The sequence below is a fragment of the Arachis hypogaea genome, chromosome 11 (assembly GCF_003086295.3).
Source record: "Arachis hypogaea cultivar Tifrunner chromosome 11, arahy.Tifrunner.gnm2.J5K5, whole genome shotgun sequence".
NCBI lineage: Eukaryota > Viridiplantae > Streptophyta > Magnoliopsida > Fabales > Fabaceae > Arachis > Arachis hypogaea.
The window spans coordinates 5979042-5995194 of record NC_092046.1 but is presented as its reverse complement, the minus strand read 5'-3'; the positions used below and the strand labels follow the sequence as shown (position 1 = coordinate 5995194).

The 16153-nt window shown below is 29.8% G+C and overlaps 2 protein-coding genes across 2 annotated transcripts; both read right to left on the bottom strand.

Moving 5' to 3' along the window:
• Nucleotides 1-9000: 9000 nt before the first annotated feature.
• LOC112720045 (uncharacterized) lies at nt 9001-11145 on the bottom strand. Its single transcript, XM_025770851.3, has 5 exons — nt 10690-11145; nt 10399-10614; nt 10037-10138; nt 9485-9963; nt 9001-9365 (listed from the first exon to the last, which is right to left on the bottom strand). The coding sequence occupies exons 1-4, from the start codon at nt 10726-10728 to the stop codon at nt 9754-9756; spliced, it is 567 nt and encodes a 188-aa protein (XP_025626636.1). The 5' UTR covers nt 10729-11145; the 3' UTR covers nt 9001-9365; nt 9485-9753.
• Nucleotides 11146-11848: 703 nt separating this feature from the next.
• LOC112720044 (uncharacterized) lies at nt 11849-15875 on the bottom strand. The gene is made up of 4 exons (XM_025770849.3): nt 15650-15875; nt 14317-14789; nt 12871-13474; nt 11849-12395 (listed from the first exon to the last, which is right to left on the bottom strand). The coding sequence occupies exons 1-4, from the start codon at nt 15737-15739 to the stop codon at nt 11946-11948; spliced, it is 1617 nt and encodes a 538-aa protein (XP_025626634.1). The 5' UTR covers nt 15740-15875; the 3' UTR covers nt 11849-11945.
• Between the last annotated feature and the right edge of the window lie 278 nt (nt 15876-16153).

The following is a 16153-nucleotide window of genomic DNA, read 5'->3' as shown; positions in this document are numbered from 1 at the left end:
CCTTAGAGTTTGAATTTTGATGCAATTTTTTGCAAGCATGATTATAAAAATAATATATTATTATACATAAAAATTGATAATTTTTTGTTAAGTGTATAATTTTTTTATAATTATTTTTGTTAACAATCAATAATACTTTTGAAAAATTACAAAATAATATATACTTAACAAAAAATTACCAAATTTTAAGAATAATAATATCTCATTTTTTTAATTATTCTTGCAAAAATTACATCAAAATTCAATCTCTAATGTATATTTTGAGAAATACATATTTAATGTTAGTTTTTTTTGCAAGATTATCTAACATTAAATATGTATTTCTCAAAAAATATATTAGAGATTGAATTTTGATACAATTTTTTGCAAGCATGATTAAGAAAATGAGATATTAGTATCCTTAAAATTTGGTGATTTTTCGTTGTGTATATATTTTTTTTTGTAATTTTTTTGTTAACAACTAATAATACTTTAAAAAATCACAAAAAAATATATCCTCAGAAAAAAATTATCAAATTTTAAGAATAATAATATCTCATTTTTTTTAATTATTCTTGTAAAAAATCACATCAAAATTCAATCTCTAAGGCACTTTTTGAAAATATATATTTACTGTTGGATATTGTTGTTATGTTTTTAAATTATTTAAAGGTATTTTTGTCGATAATAAAATTTGGGTGCATTTCTGTCAGCGTTTGAATAATTCGTGGGCGTTTTTGGTGGTTAACCCAATAAATAAATAAATAATATTTTAAACATAAAATATTTATTAAATAATAATAATACATGAATAATAGAAAAATGTATAACAAATTGAATATGTTATAAATATAATTGTAAGTATAATAATAAAATAATAATATTATAGTACATTGTACGGTTTGGATTGGATTGGATCGGTTATGAAAAGTAGATCCGAAATTTGATCTAATCCAGCGGTTTGCAAAAAATAGAATCCAATCAAATCCGAATTAATGCGGTTTTAATCGGTTTTCGGTTTAGATTGGATTGGATGAACGGTTTAATTTGAATCGATTTGGATTTGAACACCACTAGTAAGTGGAGCATGCAATAACAAAAATGATCTAGATTCAAATCACATTTTCAATAATTTTGGAATTTTCTCTAGAACGATTTAATTGGACTAGTTTTTTACTGGTTTTGACCGATTCTCAACGGTTCTAATCCTTAAATGGTCATATTATTGGACCGGACCGATTGAAGGTCCGATTCACTGATTTTTTGGTCGAATTAGCCAGTCCAATCTGATTCTTACAACCTGAGACTGTTTCTCGTTTGTGGGTATCTTTCCATTACTAAAATGCGTTTTTTTTTTATAGTAACAGAACTATAACTAATTTACCAAATAAAACAGAATCAAAACATGTAATTAACAAGCAATATGATTTTTTTTTTTTGGAGTACATGCTGTATAATTTTGACAGAACCATAAGTTAATGTAACTTAATACTAATGGTAACAACACCCTAAATATCATGCAATACTACAATATAGCAATACTGTAATAGACTCTGCACAACTGAAATGTTGATTTATGTAAATATTATCTCTATAATATAATGATTTCTTTTTCTTTTTCTTTTTATGGACCTGCTCTATAATGATTATATGTGACAGGTTTTATTTTTGGTGAGTCCAACACATGCAAAAATATTGAACATGCCCAACTAGCATATAGAATTGGACATAAATGAACAAATTTTGACTTATGAAATCAGCGCTGATAAGAGTAAGATTAATGAATATAACAATACCAAAAAAACATTAATGAATATAAACATATAAACAATGTCATTGATGCTAACATAATACTTACAATTGTTTCAAGTTACTTCAAAATTAACTACAATCAAATTCTACTCGAAATTGAACAATATCAAAAAACTTGTCTTTCTTCCAAATCCTCACTAAGAAAGTTGTTCTCTTAGGTAGTGTTTGTTTTGAGGTACTGAGACAGAGACTGAGAGACTGAGACTCAGTATCGTGTTTGTTAGTTCAGAGACTGGTACTAAAATTTCTGTCTCTGTCTCTAAAATTTCAGTATTTCAGTACCTCCAAAAAGTAGGGACACAGGGGACTGAAATTTTTAGAGATGGAGACTGAAACTTTAATAACATTTTATACTTAAAATACTTTCATTTCAATTAATTAATTCCAATTTTACTCTTTGTGCAAATTAAATTAGAGTTTCATTCTTGTTTCAATTCCTGTCTCCCATTTTGCACCAAACAGAATACTGAGATTTATTTCAATCCCTGTCTCTTAGTCTCTGTCTCTCAGTCTCAGTCTTTCCGTCTCTGTCTCTCCACCAAACGCTACCTTAAAGATCTTTTTCCTTAAGAACCAAACCTGTGAGGTTCTTCAACAGTGGATTTTCCTTTGTGCAATAATGTGTCAGTGAATGGCCACACAAGTTTTCCAAATCCTGAAAGGACTTGAAAGCATCATCAAAGAAAACTGTTCTCTCCATTTTCTGCATCATCTCCCTCTGTTTCTTCCTTTGCAAGCAAACTCTGTTCTGTTGTGTAGCTTCATTGGTTTTCTTCTTCTCCAATATTAATTTAGCTTCAGCAATAGCAATTGACAAATCTGAATCAGAAAGTTGTTTCCTTTTCTCCCCTGCATTCAATTTCAAAGGCTTTGAATTTGGCTTTTTTTCTTCATTCTCTAACTTGTTTTCCTTCTCAGCTAGCCATCTTCCCTCCAAATCCTTCCACTTTGTCTCGAAAAGATCGCTTAACTTCGCGGCGATTCGATGAACTTCATGCCTCGAAGGGTACCAGGACATGGCATTGCGAAACACCGTTCTGATATCAGAGGCAAATTGATCAGTTTTCTTGTACAAATCGTTCCGTAGCTTCGATTGAACACTCTCCAAATCCATCGAAGGCTTTGAATCATCATGAATCCGCGAAGCCTTTCCTTTCTTGAAATACACTCCATCTGGATGAACCAATAACCTTCTTAGCGTTACTGAACATTGCATCTTCTTGAATCGATCCATACCTGAAGAACTTCGTTTCTTCTTCTCAAAATCAATTATTTTTGCATCAGCCTCAGTAGTAGTACCCTTCTTCATCCTTGAACCTTCTTCACTCTTTTCTACCTTAGCTCTCTTGTTGGCACGAGAAACAAGAACATTGCTGTTACCGTTGTTGTTGTTGAATAGATGAACATGGCTGAATAATGTTGAAGAGGAAAAAACTCTTTTTTGGGGTACCTTTTTGCTGGCAGCATCTGAAGATTTAGTGGGCATTGTAGAATAAGAATTCGCAGGAACAAAAGTTGAAGACTTTGGAACAAAAATATGGTAGTTAATAGAATGCAATCCTAGCGGAGGATTGTTGATTAAGTGAGAAGGGAAAAACCCTATGAACTGAAGTGAAGGGTTTATGTTTTGTATAGTTGCTTGGAACACAAGTTAATTAAATAGGGTTTGTACGTTTTGGTTTCTTGGGGCATGTTGCAAATAACTACTGCACGTGTTCACTGTTGTTAGAAAATATGGAATTGGTATTCTAATTGAAAATTGTATGTTTAAACTATTCAAAATATGGAGGATTTGATATTCCAATAATTTTTTAGTAAAATAATTAGTTTGTATATGAATTCTATAAAATATTAGATAACTCTTTTAAAATTAGAAGTAATCATATAAATAAAAGACTAAAATACCTTTTAAGATTAAGGGTATTTAGTTTGAATTAGAAATTAAGTTTAATTTTAAAAGATAAAAATACCCTTTTGAAATTAGAGTTATTTAATTGTTTTAAATATTAAAAATTTTGAATTTAATTTAAAAAAAATACAAAAATTACCTTTATAGAAGGTTACTTCTAAATTCTATAATATTCATTTAAATATTAATTAAAAAAACAAAAATATCCTTTTGTCACTTTTTCTTTTTGTTATACTAGAAGAGGTTTAAATTTAAGGCTTCTATACCAAGAAGAAAGACAAATACCATATGAGTTACAACTCATTGACAATATTAATTTTGTGATTAATGTTGTTTAAATATATTAAAAAATAAAATTTTAATTTAATATTTAAAAGACAAAAATACCCTTTGATTATAGTGGATTTGGATCCATGATTGCTTTTTTTTTTCTATTGTGATGCAAGTGACATGAATATAGGGTTCGAAGCATTAAAAAATTTGATAAAGAATTAAATGTCAATTTAGTACTCGACAAAATAGTTTTAGAATGGTTTGAAAATGTAACAGAAAAAATTAATAAATTTATATTTTTTTATAAATGACAAAAAAAATTTATATTTAATAAATAAATTATCTATTTAATTTGAATTTTTGTAATTATATTTAAATAAATATTTAAAAAATATAAAAAAAATTGAAGCAAAATTTGATATTTAGATTTTTCTTTGTGTTTTTGTTTTTAAAAAATTAGTCATTTACAATAAAATCTTTTTAAATAAATCAATTGATATAAAATTATTAAATTTTAAAGATAAAAAGATCTTATTTTACTAATAATAGTTGAAAAAAATTATATTAAAATCTAATTCTTAAAGTCATTTTTTAGAATGGCCAAATAATAATTTTTTAACCCACACGATTCTCTTTATAATACCTATATTTTTAGGTTTTGAAATAATTTATTAATTGGAAGTACTAACAATATTATTAATATAATTTTATCTTATTGTCTAGTAATTAGTGAAATTAGTGGGGTAAATTAATTGGTGAGTGAAAATACTCAAAATAGAGTAATTTTATTTAATAAATTATATTAATTAGTGAATTGGGGCATTTAGTATTTTATATATTTTAATTTGACCTTCTCCTACGCCATTAAAGCAAATTATAAAAGAATTATTATCGGTTTCCAAATTTATTATAAGGAAAAATATAGGTAGACAATTAAAATACTAAATAATGTGAATAATAGATATATCGGATATTCATTTCACTAGGTGTACGAATGGTGTTACGGATCCGGCCCACGGATCCCACACCCGGAACGGTCTCCGAACCCGATTACCCGGGTCCGACCCGCTTCACCCTTTTGGAAAGTCCAAAACCGACCTACTAGAACTTCTAACCGACAATCAAATTCAAATACTTCCCTTATCTTAATCGAATAAGATAAAATAAGATAATCACCATCACCTATATAAAAGGGAGCCCCTGGTCCCTTCAGGTATGTCATTCACTCCTCACACCTTATACCTCTTAGATCCATTCTGACTTGAGCGTTGGAGTGTCTTTGCAGGTACCACCCCATTGCTTCAGTCAAACAATCCGACATCCGCCCGACCCGTAAGTTTTCGATCCATCTCTCAACCCGTACCGGAGGCATCCAGTATAGATAGTTATTTTAATATTAAGATTTAGATAGTTAATTTAGAGATATAGTGTATTTTTATTTAATTGATGGTTATTTATATTGTTCAAGATGGTCATTATTTACCTAACACTCTCATTATTATTGTTGTGGTTGTTGTTTGTCCCATGCAAATTCAATGTGCATTTAAAGTTGTGGAAAAAGAGCCGAAGAGCCTTACCTCATGTGGCCGTTTCACCCCCTCTCCACCACTAACGTTTAGAGTTCAAACTCTAGAGGATGCATTTGAGGGGAAAAATATAATAAATATGTGAAGAGTGTGTGCATGTATTGTGTATCTAAAATTAGGAGTTGTCCAATTCATTAGACTACCTAAAATTGGGGTTGTCCAATCCATTGACAAAAAAAAAATTGTGAAAAAAGAGCTTAATTTAAAACAGGCATGTATTATTTTGTTCTATTTTATAATATTTTATTGGATCAACACTTCTCACATTTCTATTAACTATTTTTGGAGGTGGTTGGACTGATAAGAATAGTATTCAAGTGGGGTAAGAGAGGTTGGGCTTGTTTTTGGGCGAATAAGATACGCAAAGAATCAAGTTTATGGTGATGAGTCCGTCAATAAAAATTTCTGACAGGCATGGAGCTGTTGTTGGCATATGAGTTTCACGTTATGATACATCTATCTTGGATCAACAAAAAATACTAAAATAGAATGATTATCCTGATAAAAAACAAAGAATGATTGTGCAGATTATGAACAATTTTGAGTTCCATTTATACGTTAATTTATTATCATAGGGTGGGATTAAATTGTGTTGTAATTTATGAATAATTTTGAGTAGCATTTATAAACACATACTAATGAATGTTCTAAATTCTAATTTTTTAAAGAATTATTTAATTATTATTTTAATTTAATTAACAAAATAATTATATTAATTTAAATAAAATATTATTATATTTTTTGTTAACATCAAGATTATAATAATACAATCATTAAAAATATTTAACAAAAATTAAAAATAATTTAAAATAAGAAGATATAATTTAAATTTAAAATCAACAACAAATTTCATACAAAAATAAAATATTTTGAAATTATTCACTTAAAACATTCATGTAATCATGTGGTTCGAATTATAGTAGTGAATTTTTGGTATGGAACATATATATTCTATACTAGCGGCTAAACAGGCACTGTCATGTCTGCTCAGCTGCTTTTCTATTGAATTAAAAAAATATTTTTATATTTTTATTTTTGAAATTATAAATTTAATATCAATAATTAAAAAATAAATTATAAAAAAATATAATATTTTAAGTACTTCAATATATGTAAAAAGTATAAAATAAATAAATTTAAATTAAAAAAAATAAATTATGAAGTCATTTTCATTTTTTTATAGGAATACATGTATTATATCATAATTTTAATAATTAATGTAAAATTTAAACAATTGAATAAATTATGGAGTCATTTTCATTTTTTTTATAGAAGTACATCTATTATATCATAATTTTAATAAATTTAAATTATGAAGTCATTTTCATTTTTTTTATAGGAGTACATCTATTATATCATGATTTTAATAATTAATGTAAAATTTAAAAATTTGAATAAATTTATATTTATTTTGATTGCATTTAAGAGTGAATTATATGTATTCTTATAGTCAAAAAATAAACTTAACTTCTTCTATAATAATTAATTTTTCAATCATCTAATTTATTAAAAAATGTCTCATCTTTTTATTTATCCTAAAAGTTAAAAATTAAAATTAATGTTCATACTTTTTTATTAACAAAACTAAAATGAAACATAAAAATAAACCTGGAATAAAAATACAATACAAAAAATGAATCATGATATATTAAAAAATTTTAAAATATAAAATAGTTATAAGATTAAAAAAATTACTTAAATACAATTTTTATAAGATATTTCATGAATGAACTTAGATGAATGAATATTATATATAAAATGAATCATGATATATTGGTACAAAAATTATTCTGTGTAAAGTTTTTTAAAAAAATATTGCCCTATTAAACTATTTTACTTTTATTCTTATAAAAACATATCCATAATAAAAAAAATCTGCATGAATAATTTATATACAATAGAAAACTTTTAATAAAGTTGCTGTAAAACATGTGTAGAAATTATTTTAATAATAAACTTCTGTTATTAAAGGTAATATTAAAATTTAAATTTAGACGCCAATTGACATTATATATTGTGTAAGTATGTAGAGTATATTAAAAGAGTATGAGAATAATTTGAAGAGATAAATTATTCTGCGTAAATTTATTTTTAAAAAAATTGTCCCTATGAAAAAATAGGTAGAAATTTTTTGTATGGCAGAAGAATTTTTTTAATAATAAACCTTTTTCTAGAAGTAATATTGGAACTTAAATTTGAATACAAATTATCATTATATATTGTGTAGATACTAAGAGTATATTAAAATAATAGGATAATAATAATTTAAAGAGAAAAATTATTCTTTATACATTTATTTAAAAAAAATTGCGCTGTTTAAATTATTTTATTTTTATTCATTAAAAATTCGCAACAATGATTTACATCCAATAGAAAATTTGTAATGAAGTCGATGTTTAAAATGGGTGGAAGTTTTTTTTATTTAAAGTAACTGACCAAAAAATTTTTTTTCATAATAAATCTCTCTCATTAAGGACAATATTGAAACTTAAATCTAGCACTTATATATTGTTATAGATTACCTGTTATATAAAAATATTACTCAAAATGTTTAATAAAATATTTTTCTATTATAATGTTAACCCTCTATGCAGGTGTTTTAAAAATAATAAAATGCTTATATTAAAATGCTTATATTTATTATTAAACATTTTAATTATCTTTAGAATACTATTAATAAAATATTTTGGTAATAATTTTTATATTATTAAAAGATAAGTATTTTAATTCTTTTTATAATTGAGAGTGAGCAGTTTGATTTTAATCCCTTTCATGATTGAAAGTGAAGAAGTTACGTAACTCTCTCGTCGGTTAATGGAGAGTTTACAAAACATGACTGAGTACATAGTTTTAGTTTATAAAAATAGGAGTAAAATAAGAAAAAAAAAGAATTGGATACCAAAATTCCCTATTCCTATTATATATTGTTATAGATTATATATTGTTATAGATTTTGATATGAGGCCGAAACATGTATTGATTTTAGGCCCTAATTTTTTACTACTTTGGTAATGGATATTATTTTAAAAATTGTTTGAAATAAAATACAGACATGAATATTCAAGATTTTTTGAGAGAGGAGATGGAGCTTGTTATTCCTCTCATGTTTTTGAACGACTTTTCTTTTTTCTTTTGTCTTTTGGGTTAGCTTTCATTTTGTCCGATGCAATTTCCTCCCTCCCTTTTTTGGTTGAGTTCAAATCCACTACTTCGGCCCATATCACCAAACCCATACACGCGTCTTTATCTCATTACGACACCCAAGCACAGCATCGCATGCATTCTTTTTGTGTAAGCACCACAGAACTTCCCAAGATGTGTACATTTCCCAGATCCAACCAAAGGGAGCCTTGTACACTAAGCTGCTTTTTTTTATAAGACAAGACGAAAACATTTTGTTATATGAATGAAGTTTACGGACACAAGTATACACACAATATAAAAATAAAGATCAATTCTATAAAATTATACAATTAAATAAGTAATAAAATATGTAAAAATATAGAGTTTCAGAAACTAATTTCAACCACGTTTTGTGGGCATGTGCCTAAATTAAGTTAAATTAAAATTACGTGTAAATTAACTTGACAAACAATTAGCAAGGGTCACTTTATTGGCACTTGCAACGCATATCTTTAGTGGCGCTTTCAATAGCCACATACTTGTGACTTTCCTTTAGCCGCTGCAAATTTGAATTGTATGTCTTGTTTCATTGCAGCAATTCTAAAATTGTCGCTACTCCTTTAACTGCCACAAGAAGATGGCCTTACAGGTGACGAAATCGGTGCACTCCGCTTGTCCGATGTCTGAAAAATAGATACAGATACATTCATGTTTTGATGATAAATCATATATCTATTTGATTCAACACACTAATAAATTGTAGACGAAATCTAAGCACATTTCTTAAACTCAGGATGCGTACCAAGGAATTCAACCATGCCGCAACGTCAGATGGTAAATCATCTCCTTGCTGTTGAATAAGGTATCTCAAAACGGTGGAAACTTAGGTGCAGTTAATTTTACGTAAAGTTAATAACTGAGAGTAGTTAGATAAAAATTTAATCAAATCATTCAAATCATTTAACAGCTCTCAGCTATCAACTTCACGTGAAGTTGATTGAGTTTTCACCTCTCAAAACATTTTCCATGGCCTGCCGTTTCAACTTCTCTGCTGCCATCGTTGCCTGTAGTTCAACAAGTACACTCTAATTCAGCTCTATTTGAGCTCCATGACTCAACTGTTGTGCAGTTTGACCAGCAGAGCGTTGAGTAGAACATGGCTTGAAACCCACACCATGAACTCGACCTGGGTGTTCTTTTTTCAAGAGCTTGAGTAACTGGATCATTTTGTGGTAGTTCCCTAGAAGAGTCATCTAAACACGCAATATTCATAATCGTTTCCTGTCACATATAAGAGTTCAATTGTAGCACTTTTAAATTCTAAAGGAAAACATAGCTTTAACAAAATACTTACACGCGTGGTTTGCACATTATTATGGATATAAGAGACATCCTTTCTCTTATGCACCTTATTCCAAATCTCTCCTCGACTAATGCGTCTCCCCTGTAATCGTTCCTGTATATTGACATTGAGACAATTATAAACCCAACAAATGAAAAATAAGAAAACAATGAAATAGCCTAAAACAACTTTGAGACTGATTATCTCTTCTTCTTCTCTTCACCTTGCTAAGCTTTTTGAACCGCCTGTGTGAGTGCATTTTTTCTGCACTTCTCCAATTGTGCCATCATATATAAGTATACTAAGAAAACAATTTAATCCAACTCAATATGCCATAGATAAATCTACTTAGATACCAATTCAATAACTTTTACCTGTGTATCAGCCCTCATGCGGTATTCAAGGGACCATTTCCAATTACTTGGATCTATTCCTTCTGGGCATTGGGCAATATTCTGTTCCAAAGTCTTTGTTCCATCATAAAATTGGTGAAACAACTTTCTTCTTGTATCCTTCCAAATTTTGCCTATTCTCTTCACAATCATCTGCTTGATCATGCCTTCACTATCCTCCTCAAAGTGGAAGCTCGCCTACAAAAATAAATCAAACTTGTTAGTAATTTAAAACCAAATTGACTCTGTGCAAACACAACTAAAAAATTATACCTTGACAATATTGTTATACACTTGGTCTTTCCCTCTCATTGTCTTCCAACTTTCTTCACAAATGGGAAAATTTTCAAAGTCATTCCCCAAAACTCCCACAAAACCACTCAATAGGCACGGGATCTAGTGCGTTTGGCTTCTCGTTTACAGTTAGAGCTCTCTTTTACGTGCCTCTCCCCATGATATAACCAACAAGTGATCGTACGCATCCTCTCTTGTTTGAAAATATCGAAACCCACATAGAGAACAAGGACACTTTATCATGCCATCAGACGATGCATTAGCAAATGTAAAGTCCGACAAATGTTTCACTCCTTCCTGGTATTCTACACTGCCCTGTGGATTCAAAATCCAACTTCTATCCATATCTAAGTAAATAAGACATGCAAAGAATACACAATTATTAAGAAAGATAAAATCAGGTATACTCTAAAGAGAGTATGTATTTACAAAGGAAAAAGAACAGGGCCCCTCATCGAGGCCGAACTTATTAGGAAATAATGTATTCTAATTTTCTTCTATATAATTACAGATAAACAAAGGGAAAATAATAGAAGCCTACAAAGAAGACTTCAATTCCTGGCTCCTATAAATAGTACTGGAAACATAAGAGTTGCCAAACTAGATGCAGAGGCTTGTTTAAGTAATCTATTATCAGAAAGTGGCATATAACAGAAGGTCAATAATCTAATGCAGCATACTATAAAGTGAACATAAAATTTCAATGAGTAGTTCCTTTCAACATACAACAAACATTCATAAAGATGCTTACTCAGAATAATGCAGGTTGTTCAATTAGTAAGCAACAGCAGACCAACAACAGAGTGAAGGGGGGGAAAATAGGATCAATAACAAGAATAGATCCAAGTTAAGCATTCACGATATCCCTCGTCCGACAAGCTTAGAACTAATCCGTCGCGAATCGAAAATAGGTTACTACATCTACAATGTGGGATTCGAACTCGGATACTTGCTTAAGCGAACTAGTGAACTAATCACTAGATCAGCCCAAGTTGTTTAAGCATTCAGAGTTTCAACCGATATGGATAATATCCAACTTCTTGGATTAAGTGTTTACTGTTAAGCCAGAAACTATTGAATCCATGCATCAAATTCTAACACTGATGACATCGGCTAGATAAAACCAACACCATTAAAATTGATAGAACAAATTTACTTTTCTTGATAATTTTATTGAAAAAAGTTTACATTACTCACAGTGAGTGGAGTAGTTAACAATATATGATGTAAAGTTCTTAGACACAAAATGCAGATAACGAGGTTCCACCCGACAAGATAGGAAACCCCAAACTAACATTATAACCACTGCCAACATATATGCAACCGTTGCTAATTGACATGCCTCCATAGACACTTGCTCCAGTTTTGTAGGACCACAAAATCTTCCCATTTTTTGCATTCATTGCATATATTGACCCCAATAGGTCTATTGATCCAGCAAAGACAACATCATTTGCAACACTAACAGGTCCAATAGAAGTGCTGTTACTAGGATTAGCAGTGGACCATACAATTTTCCCATTATTTGCATCCATTGCCACCCAACCACCACTAGTTGTGGTTCTGTTTGATGGTGCAAGAGTGAAGTTTTTGGCCCCGGAATTTACAATGTTTGTGTAAACTCTCCTTTCGTCCGTCGCCGCACCCCATGTTCCTCCTCCTACTATTCCGCCTGGTCCAGCTTCCTGCAAAAGGGGCAAAGCTCAAAAGTGTGAATGTTTTATTCATTGATTAGTTACTGCTCTACATGTAAGCTTCAACCATACCACCTATAAACAAAAAATCAGTCATCACATCAGTGTATATTGAAAACAAGTTAAATATATTTTATATACAAATATATAATGATTGATTCAGTGACTTATTTTTTGTGTGTATATAACATTTTTTATCCACGGTGAGAATTATGAAAAGCATGAATTTGTTATGATACAACACAGTTATTGATACATGATAAAAATAAATTTTTTATGATAGGATTTGACTTTGTGTAATCTTGAAATGTGATTGAGGTTTTCATTTATCACTTCATTAGGTAATGATTTACTGTTATAATTGATTTCATTTATGATTCTAATTGCTTTATCTATGTCAAACATTTTAGTGTGACTCACACTTGAGTTCAGCCAGTCTTTGATTCAAAACGTTTTCAGGTCTTACCGTGAACCAAGTAATGTTGCCATTGTTGCGATCCAAAGCCCATGCATAGCCACTTTTCTGAACAGCAGCAACAAGATCTTTCTTAGTTCCATTAACATATACACTCAACATCATTGGTGCCTCACCAAAATCAGCATCAGGGGTAGGACCAGAAGGAGGACAACCGGGAATTGAAGCATTGTTGCATTGATAAAACCATACATCATACCCTCCTAGTTGCCGGTACCATTCGATCTTTCCAGTGTCCAAATCAAGGGCCAAGATTGAATTGGAGTGGTTTTCAGGCTCAACACAGTCATCAGGTTCAGTAGGCACTGTTCTGTTGCTCTGCCTTTCTTGACACTCAAGTATTCGTTGCGGCGCAGAGTAGAGGTTCCCAGTGGCAATGTAGACATGGTTTCTTTGAGCATCAATGGAGGGGCTGCTACCCCATATGGCTGCTCCTGCATACCCTCCAACCGTGCCATTGTTATCCGGTAACGTGTAGGTTTGCCATATGATGGCGCCGGATAAGGCATCAAGTTTCGCCATGCTGCCTCGAAATATGCAGCATCGTTCAATGGTTTCAGCTTCTTCTAGTGATGATGTTCCAACATAGTAACCTCTAATGGATACCAATGCACCATAAGTAATTCAGAATTCAATTGAAAGTGTAAGATAAAAATATTGCCACATTTGTTCAATTCTGGTTTGCAACTTAGATTGGGTAAGAACTTGCATAATGTTGAATAGCTCATCATATTCTTTGAACAATCATAGAGTATACCTCTTGATGCAAAATAAAATAAATGTCATCTCATATTTAAGGCATATTGCGTAGTAATATATTTATTATCAACAACTGAACAAGGATTTGCTGTTTTCTAACATTTTCAGATGGTTGACTTTGTGGAAACACTTTAGGTTAAATTATTATAGATGTCCCTCTAGTTTTGTTCAATTTTTAATGTCTCTTTACTTTATAAAGTTTTATTAGATTTTTTATATTACAATAGAAATCTTTTTAATTAAGATCTTGTAACTAAAATACTTCATATCAAAATCTTATAGCATATAAACAATTTTATTTCAACTAGACTTTTAATTTAAAATATTGTAGTTAAACTCCATGTTAGACAATAGGAAATAAATTGTACAAAGGGACTTAATCACAATTAAAAGAAACTTATTGAAAATTCTTTCTTCAGTATAAAAATCAAATTAGAAATGTTTGAATTATAAAACTTCAAGAATAATTAAAAAAACTTATGAATCCAAAAATAGAATAGCAGCAAACATATATATATTTTTTAAAGATGTATTTTGCCACCAAGTTCATCAGCATAACTATTGAGTATTGAGTTTAACTTTACCCCCAAAAAAAAACTAAAAAAAAACTAAAAAAGAAGAAGAAATGCAGAGTATGAATTAGAAAGAGAAAGGTGGCATTATTATTCATGTACTAACCCTTTGTAATATGTTCCAGACATGGTGATAAGTGCTGCAGGATGATGATCCAAATAGGTTAACCACAAAAGCTTACCATTTGTTCTGTTTAGACCAATAACTGCAGCAGGGCCATAAATTCCAACCATCAATAAATCATGATCACCAACTATTGTAGGAGTTGATCTTGACACTGTCCAATTCACATTGAGCACTAATCCAGTTGCATTTAGACCTGTTAATTCATGCAAGTTCTGCTTCCAAATAAGGGATCCATTTGTTTCATTCACTGCATATATGTTACCATTCCAACTTGGAAAATAAAGGGTATCTTCATATATTGCTGGTGTTGCAGTTATATCTTTTCCTGCATAGAATTTCCACTTCAAACTTAGGTTCGGTGCTGTTTTGGGGCTGATTTTAAACTCTTTATAGCCATATCTTCTGTTGAACAAATCTCCACCATGGTTCAACCAATCTTGTGAATGTTGCCACTAAAATCAAGAAAATTCAATTTGAAAATTAAATTTTATTTACTAATTTGTAGGAATTTAAGGAGCCCATTTTCTTCCACCAATACTTATATACCCTAAAAATTCTCAAAATAAAGGTTATAAATTTTTTGAAGAGTCCTACTAGAGGAATCGAACCCGCATCGTTAGCTTGGAAGGCTAGGGGTTATAGTCGACGTTTATTTATCTTTTTTTTTTTTAACGTCTCTAATTCAAAACCGAACGTGAAACTTTTGTTTCATTCGGCTCCTTTACGGAAGGGATTCAGAAAAGAAGAAATATGGAACACGGGAAAAAGATTCCGCTAACCCATAACATCTATGTCAGCCTTTCTGTATGAATACATTGAAAACGCCAATGGAATATTTGTACAATGTGTACAATGGGCTATGGGTTATATGAGTTACAAAATGAACATCACCCATAATATTAAACATCTTATATCATAAAATCACTCATCCCAAAAGCTTAAGATGATTTTGGGGTTCACTAAAGATCAAACTTTTGACCTTTCAGATCTAAAGCTCTTATACCATGTCATGATACTAATCATCCCAGAAGCTTACGCCGATGGAAAAAGGTAACACTAATGTTTATATCTCTAATACTCCCTAAACCTCCATTGTTCACATTGTACAAATATTCCATTGGCTCCCTATACTTTCCCTTTTTTTAATATTTACTACTTAACTCTACTTTTTTTTTTTCAATTTGTAAAATAAAAACTCTATTTCAACTTCTTTTAACATATAACTAAACTTGAAAGAGAAAATTTGGTTACAAAACTAATTTATTAAAAAAAAAAAAAAGAGTATGTGAGAGATAGGGAAGAAGTATCATACATTTGAGGTTGAAGCAAAGACCAATGCTGCATGAACACAAAACAAGAATAAACAAAAAACAAAGCCTGTGCTGAATTTAGGTGTCTCCATGCATGCAGTTGAACCTGGGAAATGAGATGAATAATAATATTAAGGAAACAAATTTTCAACAAACTAGGACATGTAATTGAAATGGAACATGTTTGCCTCAACACAATGGAATCTTATTAAATCTTTGACTACTCATTCCGGTGGCCAATATTTTGACTTTGAATCTATCTATTTTTTTATTTTTTTAAATCTTTTTTCTAATCCTACATTTATTAAATTATGTTATTTGGATTTTTCTTGCACGAAAAGTAATGTATTTTATTGTTATTCATTTCTTCCTCTGCAGACAATTGAAGATAAGTCGGACAAGAATTTATTTTGGACAACATATACTTATATAATTCACCTAATTTATTTTTTATCTTTTCTTTTTCTCTCTAAGTCCTAATTTCTTTCTTTCCTTTAATTTTTTCT

What these genes read in the sequence shown, in the direction of transcription:
- LOC112720044 (XM_025770849.3), bottom strand. Translation starts at nt 15,739, where the DNA reads ATGGAGACACCTAAATTCAGCACAGGCTTTGTTTTTTGTTTATTCTTG. An exon ending in TCTTTGCTTCAACCTCAAAT is followed by an intron (nt 14,790 to 15,649) that starts GTATGATACTTC and finishes TCTTGATTTTAG; the next exon opens with TGGCAACATTCACAAGATTG. An exon ending in TCTGGAACATATTACAAAGG is followed by an intron (nt 13,475 to 14,316) that starts GTTAGTACATGA and finishes GGTATCCATTAG; the next exon opens with AGGTTACTATGTTGGAACAT.
- LOC112720045 (XM_025770851.3), bottom strand. Translation starts at nt 10,728, where the DNA reads ATGAGAGGGAAAGACCAAGTGTATAACAATATTGTCAAG. An exon ending in TGTATAACAATATTGTCAAG is followed by an intron (nt 10,615 to 10,689) that starts GTATAATTTTTT and finishes TTATTTTTGTAG; the next exon opens with GCGAGCTTCCACTTTGAGGA. An exon ending in GCATGAGGGCTGATACACAG is followed by an intron (nt 10,139 to 10,398) that starts GTAAAAGTTATT and finishes GTCAATATACAG; the next exon opens with GAACGATTACAGGGGAGACG.